We start from the raw sequence: 17,597 nt of genomic DNA on the forward strand, positions 1-17,597 counted from the left end.
TCCAACCTGAAATACATAGCCGAAAAATACTGAGCTTTTGTCACAAGTGTCATTGAAGTATTCAACGTATGTTCATATTTTTTTTTATTTATCGTTTGTTTCTTTATTATATTGTCAGCTGTTACTTATTATGTTTTGTACAATTTAATAAAGAACCACGTGTAGCCGTAATTAAAATGGCTTTGTATGATGAAAATTTTAATCATAATTCTATTTTAGGTACAATAATGAAAACGGTTCTGTGTCTAAAATGCAAGTCTATTTATTTTTCAATTTGCACTGAGCTGAAAAAAGAATTCGATTTTTTTACATTTCCAGCTTTCACAAGTTTTACTTTGTTGTTTTCTATATTGATATTTGTATAATATTTTATCTACATAATTAAGTTATTGAAATTTTCCAATACATAGTACGAAAATAATTATTTTAATTATATTATCTATATTCGGGCGTATACTAATATTTTCGAGTAATATTGTAAATTTTTGGCTAATTTTTTGAAAAAAAAACACTTGATTTATTATCACAATTGTACATCAAGCAAATGCCTATAATTTATTCAATAAATTACGAAATTCATTATTCATTAATTCATAAATTTTTAAAATCTATCACAATTAAAACAATTACGTTCATATTTACACTAAAATTAATATTTTTAATTTTTAAACTTAACGTTTTAAATTATAATCTGCGTATATATACCCCCTTCTATTTAAAACATTCTCATACCATACCGAAATTCAATTATGAATAACTAGGTATCTTAATCTGATAATTGTTAATTTCTGCAATATTATTCCTTAATATTTTCTTGAGTACTTTTAAAATCTTATTGTTGATTATCTAAATTTTAATTAACAGACCGGAAAATGAAAATATGTGGAACAACAAATTTTTATGACATGACAAATGTCGATTGAAATTCAAATAGCATATTGTTTTACTCATACATACTTTCCATTAATAAATATCTTAATTAAAATAATGATAATTTATAAAAAATTTGATAGAAAATTTATTCAACTTTAAATAATTATTAAATAAAATAAATTCAATATTATTCATTAATTTATTTTGGCATTTAAATCAATTTAATTGCTTAATACTTTATTGAATATGGTAACACCATTCAGCACCATTTGTAGTAAATGAGTATGAAAGTGAAGAAAAATATACTCGAAAAAATAAAACTGCTCCAAGACATTTTTTATCATTTATTTTTTTTTTTTTGCTAATGTAATCCCATATGACATCTAGAGGATAAATATGTATGTATGTATATATGTACAATATAAATTCTATCTTGAAATTGATAACATCATAATTATGAAATGCTTTTGGCTAATTTTTATTTCAAACAAATGTGATATTATCCAATAATTTAGTTTTCTTTTCTTTTTATATGCACATAAGTATATAATATGTATGTATGTAATTTAAGTATATTATTCAAGTTTTCCATATAATTTTTTTTTCTTCAAAATAAGCACTATATATAAATATGTTTAAGAGTATATTATAAGTGTAATTGCGTCAATTTTCATTGAAAAATTTCATGACCTCAAAATATTCGACCCCAAAAATATTTATCTTATTATAATTTTAATATTTTTATTATTTTCCTATTCTTTTACTTATTTTAAATAGCATAGAATGAGTACATTTTATATAGATACTTCAGGAACAAATTATGAGAAATAAAAAATGAGTATATGTACTTACATGCACATATAAAAGAAAATTATAGAAAACGAGTGTTTATAAACACATTTTTATTTTCTCAACAGGACATCGTATTATTATGTATGTAGGTATTTGCTGATGATGTTAATAATAGAGGACATTATGATTAAACTAAATGTAAATAGAGGAAACCAAATGTAAATAAAGTGGACAAATAAAATTCAATTACATTTTTGTTATTAAAATATTGTGAATTTTATTTGGATATCAATAAAAATTAATATTTTTTATATTTTTGGAAAAAAAAATAAGGAAAAACTTGATAATTCATGTCAAGTAATTATCATTTAATTCATTTAATACCTATATACACTTTATATTAATTAAAGTAGTTTTCAATATTAAGTGAATGAGCAATTAGATTTCATATTTTTTAATATCTTCATTTATATGTAATCATTTAATTTAAATTCAATTATTAATGAGCAATCAACAGATCATAAGATTTAAGGCGCGGGAATCAATGAGCATCAAATCCTCGTAAATGTAGAGGCAGCCTCCGTCGCTGTTTCTAATGACAGAATTTACTTGAGTATTAAGCAACAACCCCAATAGTAAAATCAGCAGTGGCCAGTAAGAAGACGAACTACCGCACAGACATCACTTCAGTTAAAGCCCAAAAGCTCATCCTAGTCCTCTTAGATGGCGGAAAATTGAAAAACTTGTACAGCTGAAGTCTAGTACAAGCCAATTATCATTTTTTATCATTTTTCATTTGGACACACGCTCCAATTGTACATCTGAATCGGAAAACAACTTAAAAGACCACAAAAGCACCGAAAAATGTTGCCTCTACACTACACTTTTGTCTACTTCGGCAAGACTTAAGAGCCCTGATTGTCGAATTTGAATTATCCGAAAATATAATTATGGTTTTATTTTCTATATTATTTTCTATATTATTATAAAGGATTTGACTTGATCCCTGCCGGTCCCTGCAATCTTGAAGCGGAGAAACTACGGACACTTCATCCTCATTTTTTTAAATCGGTTAATAACTATAGAAGTTATACCCATTTAAGTCAATACAACAATGTGTCAAAACCCAAAATTTTCAACTGGGATTTTGGGGGTTGAATATTTATTTGCGCCACTCCACTCACTCCAGAAATGATTTTTTTATAAAATTGTCCCACCTTTCAGCCCCGGAGCTCACATAACCCCGTATACTCATATAACGTATGTATATGTCCGTAAAGTTTTATTAAATTTCTATGTGCTTAAAGTAAACTGAAAGAAATTACATACCCGTACATATTTAAAGTAAAAATAGATTTCGGCTTAATTTAATCATCTTAATTAATAACATATAGAAAATTCAAGAAAATATTTTTAACCTTCCGAATAAGAATCTCATTTTAATTATACAAATTATAAATGCGAATACATCGACATACGTAAAATTTAAATAAACAATACATGCTGCTTTCCCAAATTAAACTTCTGAAATACCTAAAAATTTCATTAGATATTATCAAAAATTTAATTCAGCATTAATTAATTGAATCTGAAAATTAATTAAATAATATTTGTATATCTATTTATGTGTTTATATGGGGGTTTCTCTAAATATTTAAATTTAACCTTTTGTGGAACACTCATTAAGAAAACTAAAATGAACAATATAAATAAAACCGCAGACTTTTTATGAACAGCTATATTTGACAACGCTACGTTTTACTAAAAATTTAAAAAATAAAAATAGTTACACTAATTGTATCCAAATAACGACGACTTCCTCTATGAACAACGACTTCCTATATGGAAAAATAGAAATACTTTGCAGGATATTCAATTATGACACCGAATCGCTCAAGAGAACAAAAAGAATTTAGTTCGTCGATGTAACCTCAACTATCTCGCTTCTGGAAAAATTATCAATTTTCGCATATTTTATTTCTCAAATATCATGGATTTAATCGAGAAAATTATTGCAAATCCACACAATTTTATTGATTATGATTCCATAATGTGCAGTAAAAGGTTAAATATTTTACAAACTTATTATTTTATACAACTTGTATCATATTAGTAGTTTCTACGTGATCATACTGAACAGATTTCTCCATGATACTTTATGAATTTATATATGTACATAATTATATAAATATGTACATAATTAGCATATTTATTTTAATATTATTAATGAAGTTTTCATTAAGAAGATTTCATTAAGAAAATTTAAATTTGCTTATGACACTTTAAACAGATGAAAAAAAAACAAAAGAATTTTCTTGATTTCTCTTCTTTTTTGAAATTAATTATAATAAAACAAATATTTAATTTGACATTTAATATAAAAAAAAATTTTAATGCATTTTTCGGTATTTTTGATACTTTTTTACATTAATGGTTTCATGACGATGCATAAAAAGAGGCCCAAAAATATGACTCATATACGAAATGCATTGGTAGTGCAAAATGCTTTAAATTTACACTAAAACGCCTCTATCAAAAATGTACGTCATTTATGTCACATTCACGAAACTTCACAGTAATAAAATATAGCACAACGGTTTGCGTACATAATATCTATGAAAGTTGCCTTCCAAGTCATATAATTCACTTTCAACTTAAATACCCTCATATTTAACCGCATATATCATGCGATATTTGTTATACACCCTGTATATTAGATAAAACTGTGCATATATCTCATTTAAGATACTTTATAAGATGATCTTGCAGTTAGTTTCATTAATTTTCGTTAAAAATTTTATAATATTCATAATATTAAGCAAAAAAAACTTTGTGCACAGAGAAAAAAAAAATTTTTTTGAATTAATTATTATAAAAGAAAAGTTCTCTTCTATTCCAAATCCAAAATATTCTCAAAGTATATAAGAAAATTTATGCAAATGAATTGATAATAATTTATTTTTTAATTTTTCGTTGCACAAATGCACACACTCAACCATAAAATGTTGAATGCCCAAAGGTATAAAAGCTTTGAAAACTTCTAAAAATATTTCATTAGATAGAATAAAATGCAGACTGTAGAATCAACATTGTTTTTACTGAGTAAGATATTTTAAGAATAAAAATTTCAAATTTTCTTATAAAATTATTAATTAATTAAATTATTCAATTTCTCATTACATATAGGAACATTTTTAGTTATTAACATTTTATTGCTATGTATTAGTAATAAATTCGTTAATACTACATCAATAAGGCAAGGTAAACAAAATGATTTAAATGATATAATAGAAACAACAGAAATACAATCTGATTTAATGCCTACTGAGGATTTATTATCATCAACATCTTCATTGAATCAATCATCAACAACTACAGAACGTTCATCAATATCATCAACAGAAACAATTGAAACAACAACAGAAGATATTAAAAAAACTACAATTAAACCACAGCAACTATATGAAAAAGAGAAAGAACAGCAAGTACAACAACAACATCAAAATCCGGAGACACAATCAACTCAACAATCGTTTCAACAATCAGAACAAGAGCAATCGCAACAACAGCAACAACAATACCAATCACCATTTCGTCCATGGAATACAATGTGGAATACAGCACAATCAATTTGGTCTTTTATGCCATTAAATTTCTTATCATACATTATATCAAATCAACAACAACAACAGCAGCAACAATATCAACAACAGCAATCAAATATTCAAGCAACACCAATAGCATCAATTACTTTAACATTTGGTAAAACATCAGTAAATAAAAACAATAATAACAATAATAAGAATAATAATAATGGTGTAAGTGGTATAAATACAAATAATGGTTATTCTGGATTTTTTGGTTGTCCACCTCCAATTGTTATATCTGGTATTTGTCCAGAATCAACATGTAATTGTCCATGTGATAATAATAACAATAATAATAATAGTAATAATAATAAAAAAAAATTACAAATAATACGTAAAAATATAACATTGTCAAATTCAAAATTTCCTGTATCATCAACAGCACAAGAACAACGAAATCAAATAAAACAACACCAGCAGCAGCATCAGCAACAGCAACAAGATCCAATAAAATTTATTTTACCATTTCAGTCATTACAGGATTTTTTCTTAAAACCAGTACAAATGATAAGTAGTCGTGTTAATGGTGGTAGTAGTGGCAGTATCACGTCTATTGAAGGTGATCAAAAACGACATGTTAGTATTAGTGATTCTGATGATAGTGATGATATTGATGATGAAATAAAAGGCAAACAATCAACTAAAATTATACCTGCTGAATTTAAGATATTTCCGTTTTTACATTAAAATAAGAAGAAAAGAAAATAAAAAAAGGCATACTTTTTTTTTTAGTATTTGTACGTGTGGTGGCGTACACATTTGTAAAATATGTGAAAATTCCGCAAAAGGATGAATTCTGAAAAATTAAAGAACTGTTCAAAAATGAAATTTTTATTCTTTAATTTTTTCTTTTTTTGTTATTGGGTTCTAGTAATTTTTCTGACGTTTTTTGAATACTAAATAAGCACATAACAAAATACTCTATTAGTTTAATAAAAAAAATCAATATTTATATGATAGTATCCTGAAAGTATTACTGTTGTATTATCCTTATAATTATGACAAAATATTCTGTATACAAGAATGTAAGAGTATAGGCAAGTAATTTTGCAACATTTTCAACACTAACTATCTATACCTATAAATAATATTTATCATATACGTTTTATATAGGTACCATATGCAAATTTTTGAATCCAATTTAGAATATAAACTACAATATGTGTAGGATCATGAAAATTATCCTAACTAAAACTATGATTATCTGCACATTATTATGAAAATTATAATTTTATAGTCTCTGTGTTATGAATACTTATTAAAAATATATTTTAAATAAAGTGACAATATTCTCTTGCTACAATTATTGTACAATCTATAAGAAATTTTGTTTTATAAATTTTTCCAATATTAGTATATAAAAATAAAGAGTTATACACTCAATTTAACACCTATGATAGGACACTCGGATTACAATGATTAGTAAATTAGGTAGGTATAGTAAAAAAATTCTCATATAACTGAGAGAGAGATACGTAATATAATAATAGTAATTGAGAAAAACAAAATGTAAATTGTAATGTATGTTAAGTGTATGTGTTTCAAATTGGTTTTTCTATTCTATTATGTGCATTTCATTTTATGACTAAGTAATATTATCACAATTTTGATGTAAAAAATTAAATAGGACAGTATAAAAACTGGGGGTGTGCAACGTATGGCATTGTCGATTTTTTGGGCCCATAAAAATTTTAACACAATTATTCTATTTCCGGTGATGAAATGTGTTGGTATATTCAAATGCTATTGGAATAAAATTTTTAATTTAATTTCATACCGTCATTTCTATAATTTATGAAATAATATCGTATATTATAAAGCTTTAGTCAAGTGTTTAAAATATTTTTTTGGAAATTTTCTTAAAGATTTCATTTTTTTTTAACAATTGTAATGATAAGCCCACAAAAAAACAAAAAAAAAACTGTATTTTGGAACTCCTAAATCGTAAGCCAGTTTAGATTTAGACCCGCATTGTGGAACGATTTCTTTCCTTATAAAGGTAGTTGTTGACGCTGGAAGCATCTTGCTTTTCCTTAAGTACTAAACATACGCATGTTTGATTTTTCTCCAGTACATCAGCACATGCAACTTCCTTTTTTCTCCGGCTCGCAGTCATACTAATACAAATGGTTTCATATGCCTGACATATACAACATTGTATTTGTTATTTATAAATATTTGGTAATAAAAATAACATAAGTAATTTATTTTCTCATTTCTGTACGCACCTATATAAGTTTGTAATAAAAATAAAATTCTGATTAAATTATATAATTTAAATTTTATTTTATTAGAAAATATTGATCAAAATTTTAGGGAAGACAACAATTATTGTGAATACACGAGTGTTAACAAATTTTTTTTTTATTCATAATTATAGAAATGGAAATCATATTATTCAAATTTAGATTATTATAATTTATTATTATACAATAAACACGTGGAAATTTTGATTAAAATATTATTATAATTTGTAAGGTCTAAAATGACTTGTGTTAGTGTATACTGTAAAAAAATATTTTTATTTTATTAAGATTTATTAAGAAAAATCTAATATTAAGTATATTTCTATATTCTCTCAAATTTTCTCAGTTAAGAGTTGAACTGTTAATTTTTATTTCAATATTCAAAAAACTCATTTGATTTCGAAATTAGAACATATTTTTTAAAGGAATTCTAAAAAAATAATTTGATTATAACCTGAAATCAAGGTGACAATACTTTAAACACAATTTAAAGGAAATCAAAAGTGAATACTTTCCCTAAATTAAAATGTAAGAATTTAGAATATTTAAATTTTGGCTCTTGATGAATCTCGATAATCTCGTTATTTTAAAAAATTAAGCACTTAAGTAAAGTAAAAAAACAACTTATTCGTCTGTACGCCAAGACCTTGCGTCAGTTTCCGGTGTATTCATGCCCCTATACATACTTTTACCCTTATAATGCTGAAGTGAATTCTGAATATTAACCATAATATTCAAAACTTTGTTTTTGACAATAAATTTTAAATTTAACAAAAATTTTCATTAGAATTTCTTTCTTTATTAAATAATTTGCAGATGCGTGCTTTAAAATTCTTTACTATTAATTTTAATATTAAAAATTTTTCATCTGCATTGTTATTTCTTCAAAAAATAAAGAAGAAAATTATAAAACACGTGTTTTTTATAATATACACCTTTCTCCTTAACAAAAAATATTTTAAAATTTTCACATATGGCATTCGTTGTTTATTCTAATTATCGTCGAAAATATTTTATTCTTCCTATATGAAAGTTAAATTCAAGTTTTAAGCTTGAAATTTTTATTATATTTAAAAATTAAATTAATTAATACCGATTTCTCATTAACCATGCGACAAAAGCATTTCTTATAAGACACTGTTATTGTTATGTAAAATAAAAACCGCTATATTCTAAATTAAAGAGAGAAACAGGTACAAAAATTAATTCAAATTTTCTGTGGCAACTACTGTAATTGATGTAGAGTTCGAATGCAACATTTATAATTGAAGCTAAACGCAGATATTTAAAAAGGAGCAGTACAACACTCGCGAACAATCATGGAAATAATTTATTAGACATCTAGAATAAATTAACCTTGATAGCGAAGAATATATAGCAATAAGGCGTTCCAGCTTTAACTTGCCGATCAAAAGGTATATAATGAATGAATTGCGCTGTATTGAGAGAGCAACTAAGGATGTCATCAATTAATGTATTAAAGAAGGGGAAGAGAAGTTATATAAAGAGATAGAATTGTAAACAGAATTGAAAAAAAAAACTTTCAAAGTAAAAATCAGGGTCTCAGATAGCTGAATCAAAGGCTTAACAAGTACCATCTATAAGATGTGTACTAAAGGTATATGACTATAAAGGTATGCCTTTTAAACATCAATTTCAAAAGTACTTATGGGCGTATGTGTGTACATGTATGTTAATTTTCTTTTTTTAAAATTTTTATTTTCTGTTCATATGCAACAAACTTTCTTCCATAGACACAAGCTACACATCGTATACATACTATTATAATAGATTTGAACATGAAAAATTTTTTGAATAAAAAAAAAATTTAATTTTTGATATTTTAATAAAAAGTTTATTACGTTTCCGTAAAATTAACTTTCAAATTAAATTAAAGAAACAGAAAAATAATTTTTTTTTCTTAATATTTTGGAAAACTCTAGATATGTACCTGTACGCCAATTTTATTTACAGAACGTATATATATACATACTAATAGCATATACGCACGTACTTAAAGGAACAGAAGTCATGAAATCTGATGGTATATGCACATATTGTCACGATTTTCATTTGGAAACGATTCTTGGATACACGTCATATGGAAAATAATGAATTAAATTTTAGAAGAAATTTTGCTAGAAAAATTGAAAAGAATTTTTGAATTTGAAATTTTTGCTAATAAAGAAAATTAATTCATGTATTTTGCCCATCATGTAAATTAAATCAATATCTTTACGGCTGACCGAAATTGATATTCAAAAAGTGGTTTTAAATAAAAAAAAAGTGAAATAACGTAAAAAGAGCAAAAATTAATACAAAAAATAAAGTTGAATCAAAGCAATGGTTTATAATGTAGCACTTTACCTTTCAACAAATGAAAATACTGCTTTTAAAAGCAATCTATTTTACATTACATACATACATTGCTATTATGTACTCTCATTCATACATATACGAATATATTTCAAAGATTGCATATATTGTTTACCCTAATTAAAACAAAAAAAAAATAAAAATGCGCGCAATCAAGGGTTGCATTAAAAGAAATAATTGCATTTTTTAATGGCATTGTATTTACCATTAAGCTTATACATTTATGGAAATTTTGAAAAGCTTGCTGTTTTACAAATTTCAATAGGCAACAACTTGAGAGAGGATGGATGTACAAAAAAATGTTCTTCTAAAAAAATTAACTACCTATCAGCGTCTAAAAACTACTAACTCCTACAACCTGAGGTCTGATGAAAAACGGTACCAAAAATTTGGCTGCAATAAATAATTAAAAAATGGCAGTTTTAGGATTTTGGGGGCTGTAACTTTTAGAGGGGGAGAGATATTTAAAAATTTTCTTCTATAAAAATAAGTTTCTAGTAAAAATCTATGTACATATAAAATGTCGGCTTTCTCTTTTCAAGGTTGTAGGAGATAAAAACAAAAGCACCTTTTTGGAAAAGTGCTAATAAAGGAATTTCTGAAAAAATCAATAATAAGTTTAATATTGAAATAAAATAAAATTTTTTGAGACTTTTGTTGCTTAAAAATTTCTATTGTTTTGAAGGTTTTCTTAATTATTGTTCTTCCAAAACTAAAATATACATTATATCTTCATCATTCTAGTGATTCTCTATAAAGTTTTTGTCTTTTTTAAGCATGTCGTAGAGGACCAATGTTTTCGTAGAAGCAGTAATTGTACATTATGTATGAAGCAGTAATTGTATATTATGTATTTTCAGTTGTTATTTAAAAAGACACATTATTAGAGTAAATTAGAATAGAAAATTCATTTAAACAAAAAAATTCTTTGTTAAAAATACTTCATACGCACGCCGGTATGCTTTTTCATGGTTTTTAATGAATCGTGGCCAATGATTTAAATTCAAATATTCTCCCGAATAACGCTTTTTATTTTTCCGAAAACATTTCATTTTCAAAATTTTCTTTTAAGTTTCAAAATTTAAAAATTTTTCTAATGAAATTTATCAAAGACAATTTTTGGTTTAATACTAGGCTAAATATATCGTAAAATTAAATTCGCCTAACTATATGCTACACAATTAGGTAAAAAATCTCAATGTTGAAATATCTTACTAAAAAATAACAAATAAAAGTACCAATTAGCATGTTGAACAAATTTCAATATTTTCAGAAGTAAGACACACCAATATAATAAAAATATGCAACAGAAACTATTAACACTTTGTCTCCGCAAAAACGATACATTATAAATATATCGTTTTTGGTCTCAGTCTGCTGTATATGCTACTACATGTACTATATGAGATGCTATAACTATAACCAGAGTTGTATTGCATGTTCTGAAAATGCAAGAAATGATTTCAAGTTGTAATTTTTTAAATTCATATTTTTAATGGGTGCTTTTTCGAATGACACATATTTATATTGGATAAATTATATTGAATAAGCCTTTTTTCTAGAGTCTCCCAGCCTTCTAATTGTTTGAAGATGTTGTAAGTACAAAGATCGTACAATACTCAACACATTGCCGGTTTAATTGATTATTTATTGTATAATTTTTATTAGGTACGTTCCATAAACCTTTTCTCTCAATTTGAAATTCCGAATTACACAAGTATTGGAAATAAATATCAAAGAGCCCTACTTCAAAGTAAATTCATTGTTGAAGATAAGATAATGTGTAAAGATTTAAGTACGAGTACATTCATACATACTGCACAAGTACATTCATATGACAATATGCACAAGTACAAAAGAAATCTATCCCAAGATTTATGTTTCACACGAAATTGAACGAAATACTATGTTGAATGACTATGTAATAACTCTCTCTCTCTCTTTAATATTAAAAATTCAATTCAATTCAGTGTATCAATTATGAACTACTAATTTGAATATATTCAAAGTGCATTATAAAAATATGTTATTTTTGAAAAATGGTTAAAACAAATTTATATTTGATAAAATCGATAAATCTATAAGATCCTATGGAAGGAATACATTATGTCCAAAGAATTATAAAAGTTATAATACTCATCAAATGCTATAAAATTTCGTAAGATGCAGAAACAAAATGATTAAATTTTAATTGCATAATAGCTAACAATGTAAATATAATTTCTAAAATTAATAAAATGGTGAAAGAAATTATAAAACATTTAGGAAAGAGCTTTTTTTTTGGTTTAAATTACGTTTTTTTTCATCTTTTCTTTTTTAATATAAAAAAATTCTTAATAAACTTTACATATATGCGTTTTCGAAACAAATAAAAATTTTCACATTAGAATATTTTTTTAATAATAGAAAATCATTTTACAATGAAACCTTAAATCTACATAACAACATAATATTTAATTTATAAACGCTTTTTTTATATATTTTATATTTTTTGTTCCTGATGAATTTATTTAAATTAAATTAAAATTGAGATTAACTAAAGTTTCAGTGAAGGTCTTATTTACAAAGAAACCAATTACGTAAGTAAAATTATATTTTGTTTGAAAAAAAAAAATAAAATTAAATTATACTTTATAAACTTAAAATAATATTTTCTTATCGGGAATTATATTCATCATTTACATGACTTAGCGTACTTTCATACATGTATATCTATAAATATGTATATATACTTAATATCTATTAATTTTTGGATATTACTCAAAACAAAATAGAAATATTTAATTAAATATCAGTTCAAAATCTTTAAAACGTTAGATTTTGTTGAGGCATCTGCATTATCATAGAGCCTTGATGCTCTGGACTGTGTCTTTGTTTTTTCCGTTTCTTTTCTTTTTTACGTTTTTTGCGTTCTTTATCATCTTCATGTCGTTTTTGTTTTTTATGTTTCTTTTCATGTATATCTAAAGTGGCAGGATCTAAAAAAATGTAATTTATTTAAATTAAGTCTTTTTTAAATTTCTTCATTATTTCAGACCTATAATCGCTGTTTCTTGTGGTATAGGAGGAGGAGGAGGTGGGGGAGCTGGGCCACCTGACGGCTCCTTGTGCTTATGTTTTTTATGTTTGTTTTTATGTTTCCTAGCTGGAGTATTAAGACTACGATATTGTTCTGGAAGCTGTAATAAGTTTGAAATGTAAAAATACTTAAACTCTAAAAATTTTAAGTTAAATACCGGTCCGGGGTGCAAACGGAAGCCTGCTAATTGTACACTTGATAAAGGAAGTAGTTCTTTTCCACCAATTGGAGGCTTCTCAATTACGCTTCTGAGCGTAGCCCCTTCCTGAAAAAGTAAAACACAAATACTAATTTTTATTGAAACTTTGGTTATGATGAAACTGAAACAAAATGTGGCTTATTTCACATCAAAATTTTTAACTTGGTTTTCCATTTAAAATAGGGTTAAAAAATTTTCAAAAATTATTCAAGTACCATATTTCCTATTCCATCAACTACAGCGGGTAAATTCGGCAGAAATGATGATAATTGCTCTTTAACTTTTTTACCACTAAATTTACTATAAGAGTGCTCCAGTCCATAATATGCCATCAAATTAGTAGCACCTGTTAATTCTCCTTCCCCTTAAACGGAAAGAATTAATTTTTTGCTTTAAATTTCACTTTAATTTACTACCTGGTGGTTCCTTCATAAGATAAAAAGGACCACTATGTAATATTGAAGGATTTTTCCCTAGTGAGATCGTAGTTTTTAGTGTCCCTGATGAATCTTGTCGACTAACTACAGGTGAACGACCTCCTCTAGGTGATGATGATTTCGGAGAATAATCCATTTTCCGAAACTGATCATTGCCAATTATCATGTTCCCGTAATTCATTATTATTTGAATATAAATAAATAATTTTTATAGAACTTTTTAACCAACAATTGGCAAATTATACAGGTACATAAAAAAGTAGGTAAAATCTAATAAAACAGTACGACGTTATAAATTGCAAAAAATGTAAATATATTTCCCGAGGTCTAAAAGTTGCTATTTCTATAGTTAATGTTTACTTTCAAATATTTTTGATTAAATTGTTCACTTATTTTATATTTCCACTATTATTAAATTAAATAATCTCAATGCTAATTTAATTATTTAAAAAAAACTTTCGCAGTGAAATGCAACGAAAACAACTTACTCCGCCATTTTTGTTGTCACTTGTCATCTTACTGACGTTTTGTATAAAAAAAATAACTGTCAATAAAAACAAAAACAAATTTCAATAAAAATTTCCAACGCTCAAAATTATTAAACTGACATTTTCTGAACAGTCTCTTATAGGAGCGTCTTAATTCTTCGTTCCCGAAATTGCAGTTTGATTGTCTCCTCTCTTATATCAGTAACTTTATATGAATTTTTTGTGATATATTTTTACCGAAAATTTTTTGAATATTTCAAAATTTTGATTTCGGCCATTAAATTAAACCACCATAAAAACCAATAATCTGTACTACAAATCTTTGGAAATTCCAAAAAAATTTATTACATATGTGTCCATAACTAGGAATCGTGAACTTTTTTGTGAAGCAAGGTTTTTTTATTAATTTGTTAATTTTTGAGTCACGTTTTTCTACGTTTACTGTACAATACAAAAAATTCTTAAAAATTTCTTGAGCGGCTCAAATCATAAATAATAAATATCAAAGTTTTGACAATAGTTTTTGACATTTTGCTAGGATTTGCTAAGTTGCCATAATATTATATGATGAAAAAAAGCCAATACTATACACTAATTTAAAACTAGAAACGTACTTTACCATTTAAATTTCAACTCAATAAAATACCTGACACACATACATATGTACATACATATATATGCAAATTTGTTGAATTTTATGGCCTTTTCTGATTTTCAACTTTATGGTCCATTCTATAACTTCGACATTTTCTGCTTTGTAATTACAATAAAATATTTTTTTTCATAACTTGAAATGGTTAAACCATTTTTAAATTTTATTTTCAAATGTACATATTCGTATCTTGTTTTTTATTCCCTATACTGTTATACTATTTCGTTCGTGATAATTAAATAAAGAATAAAAATGCCTATTTTTAATAATTTTTCTTTAAACTAAAATTATATATCATGTTTATAATTTACAAGGTAACAAAAGATTTAAAAATTCAATTTTTTATGTATTGCATTTTATAAACAACGGAGAGTCTTAGAAATTAATTGGTTTTCCTATATAAGCTGCTGTATTTGCCTCTCTAAGAGCTTCAGCGCAGGTCTAAAAAAGATCAAAATAAAATTATAAAGTATTAAAAGTAAATTAATTTTATATACCGGATGAGCGTGACAAACGCGAGCAACGTCTTCTGCTGCAGCACCATATTCCATAGCCAAAACTGCTTCATTAATAAGTTCACCAGCAACCTGAAAATTTACTTACAAAACAAGGTCGTCTTATATATTTCTAATTATAACTTACTGGTCCAATAATATGAGTTCCTAAAATTCTATCAGTTTGTTGGTCAGACAAAACTTTAACAAAACCTTCTGTTTCGTTATTTGTTTTTGCTCTTGAATTTGCTAAGAAAGGGAATTTGCCAATTTTATATGCCACACCCTCTTGTTGAAGATCTTCTTCAGTCTTTCCTACCCATGCTACTTCAGGATGTGTGTATACAACACTTGGTACACAATTATAATCAATATGTACGTGTCCTCCATTTATTCCTTCAACACAAAAGATTCCTTCATCTTCAGCTTTGTGAGCTAACATAGGTCCATGAATAACGTCACCAATAGCATAAATGCTAAGACAACATTTAAAGCAAATTCTTTGAAATTTTTTAATATAGGTATTTACCTTGGTACCACTGTTTGGAAGCTTCCATTAACTGGAATTCGGCCTTTATCATCTTTTACGATTCCAACAGATTCTAGACCTAAATTTTCTGTGAATGGGCGACGACCTACTGAAACCAATAAAACATCACAATCTAATGTTTCAGGATTTCCTCCTTTGGCTGCTTCTGTTGTCACACTAATACTTCCGCCACTTTTGCTAGCTCCCGTTACTTTCGTTCCCAATTTGAAGTTAATTCCTTGCTTTGTAAGAATTTTTTGGAAGGTTTTTGAAACTTCACCGTCGATTCCCGCACCTCCTATTGTTTCCATAAATTCAATCGCAGTAACTTCTGCACCTAATCTTGACCATACTGATCCCAATTCTAAACCAATAACACCAGCCCCAATAACAACCATTTTTCTTGGAACCTCTTTAAGAGATAGAGCCCCTGTACTTGAAACAATAGTTTCTTCATCAATCTAAAAAATCCTTGGTATTAATCATTTAGTCCAAAATGATATTAATTTAGATTAATTACTTCGATTCCAGGGAAAGGTGTAACTTCAGATCCTGTTGCAATCATGATATATTTGGTTTTTACAGTTTCTGTTGATCCATCACCTTTAGCTACTTGTACTTCGTTTGGTCCAGTAATTGTGCCGTGTCCATCAAGGCGTGTGACTTTATTTTTTTTAAATAAACCGGCTATACCACCAGTGAGAGCTTTGACAGCATTGGATTTCTGCTGCATAAGTTTATCAAGATCCAATCTAACGTCCCCTACAACAATACCACGATTTGCAAGATCTCCTGAATGCGCCATATGATAATAATGGGAATTATTTAGAAGGGCTTTGGATGGGATACAACCTACATTTAAACAAGTTCCACCCAATGTTGGATTCTTTTCTATACAAACGGTCTATAAAATAATTTAGGTCATTTTCAAATTCATAATTTTACATTTATTTTTACTTTCATTCCCATTTGCGCTGCCTTAATTGCTGCTACATATCCACCAGGACCAGAACCAATAACAACTATGTCGGCTTCATGGGAAGATGAGTAAAATCTTCCATTTATTGCTCCCAAAATAGCGCCATTTGATTTTAAAGGAGTCTGAAAAATATGAGTATTCTTATCAATTATTAAATTTCATTGACTTTTTAGTTTTCAAATTGGTTTATATTTCAATATGACGCATGTACATCGTCTGACTGTAGGTTAAATATATTTGACCTAAAGTTTAGCAAAGTAGCCCGCATAGTTAAATTTAAAAAGTAAGATATGTATGTGCGAAAATATCCTTAATTTACTTTGTTATTCTTAATATTAGTTGTCAATAAAATACAAATTAAGTTTTTGCACAGAGTTAATTTTGAGCAATGTTGCATAATAATTCTCACTTCACGCTATACTTACTTTAATGGCAAAATTGATAACATTTCTAATACCGGACTGCATTTTTTGTTTCAACCCCTATTTGATTTTTGAAAATGTAGATTATTCTATAATAATTAAGGAATGAAATATATTAATTTAATTTTGCCGAAAGAAATACTTTCGAAATAAAAGTAAGCCCTTCAAAACTTCTTGATAAACTTGAGTGACGTTTCTCTGCATGATTTTTGACGTTCATTTTTCATGAAAATTATCAACGGAAGAGTTTAGAATTTTGAAATTTTTGTCATCAAGTAATTTATCACAATAAATTGGTATAATAGTAAAAGCAACATCATAATCTACTTAGAAAATTTGATTTATCGCCGTTTGTCTTTTACGAGCTGTTCGTGGCCTATTACA

The 17,597-nt window shown here is 26.4% G+C and overlaps 2 protein-coding genes across 2 annotated transcripts; both read right to left on the reverse strand.

The window, feature by feature from the left end:
• Positions 1-12,637: 12,637 nt before the first annotated feature.
• On the reverse strand, positions 12,638-14,147 carry LOC129610330 (mediator of RNA polymerase II transcription subunit 19). Its single transcript, XM_055522872.1, has 5 exons — positions 13,629-14,147; positions 13,428-13,576; positions 13,171-13,278; positions 12,972-13,113; positions 12,638-12,912 (listed from the first exon to the last, which is right to left on the reverse strand). Exons 1-5 carry the CDS (start codon positions 13,828-13,830, stop codon positions 12,740-12,742), a joined length of 774 nt encoding a protein of 257 aa, XP_055378847.1. The 5' UTR covers positions 13,831-14,147; the 3' UTR covers positions 12,638-12,739.
• An 899-nt stretch (positions 14,148-15,046) lies between these two features.
• LOC129610177 (dihydrolipoyl dehydrogenase, mitochondrial) lies at positions 15,047-17,414 on the reverse strand. The gene is made up of 8 exons (XM_055522598.1): positions 17,356-17,414; positions 17,217-17,302; positions 16,770-16,913; positions 16,333-16,716; positions 15,813-16,273; positions 15,432-15,759; positions 15,287-15,376; positions 15,047-15,230 (listed from the first exon to the last, which is right to left on the reverse strand). Exons 2-8 carry the CDS (start codon positions 17,256-17,258, stop codon positions 15,165-15,167), a joined length of 1,515 nt encoding a protein of 504 aa, XP_055378573.1. The 5' UTR covers positions 17,259-17,302; positions 17,356-17,414; the 3' UTR covers positions 15,047-15,164.
• Between the last annotated feature and the right edge of the window lie 183 nt (positions 17,415-17,597).

Source organism: Condylostylus longicornis, unplaced genomic scaffold (assembly GCF_029603195.1).
Source record: "Condylostylus longicornis isolate FDR11 unplaced genomic scaffold, ASM2960319v2 ptg000044l, whole genome shotgun sequence".
In the NCBI taxonomy this organism is placed as follows: domain Eukaryota; kingdom Metazoa; phylum Arthropoda; class Insecta; order Diptera; family Dolichopodidae; genus Condylostylus; species Condylostylus longicornis.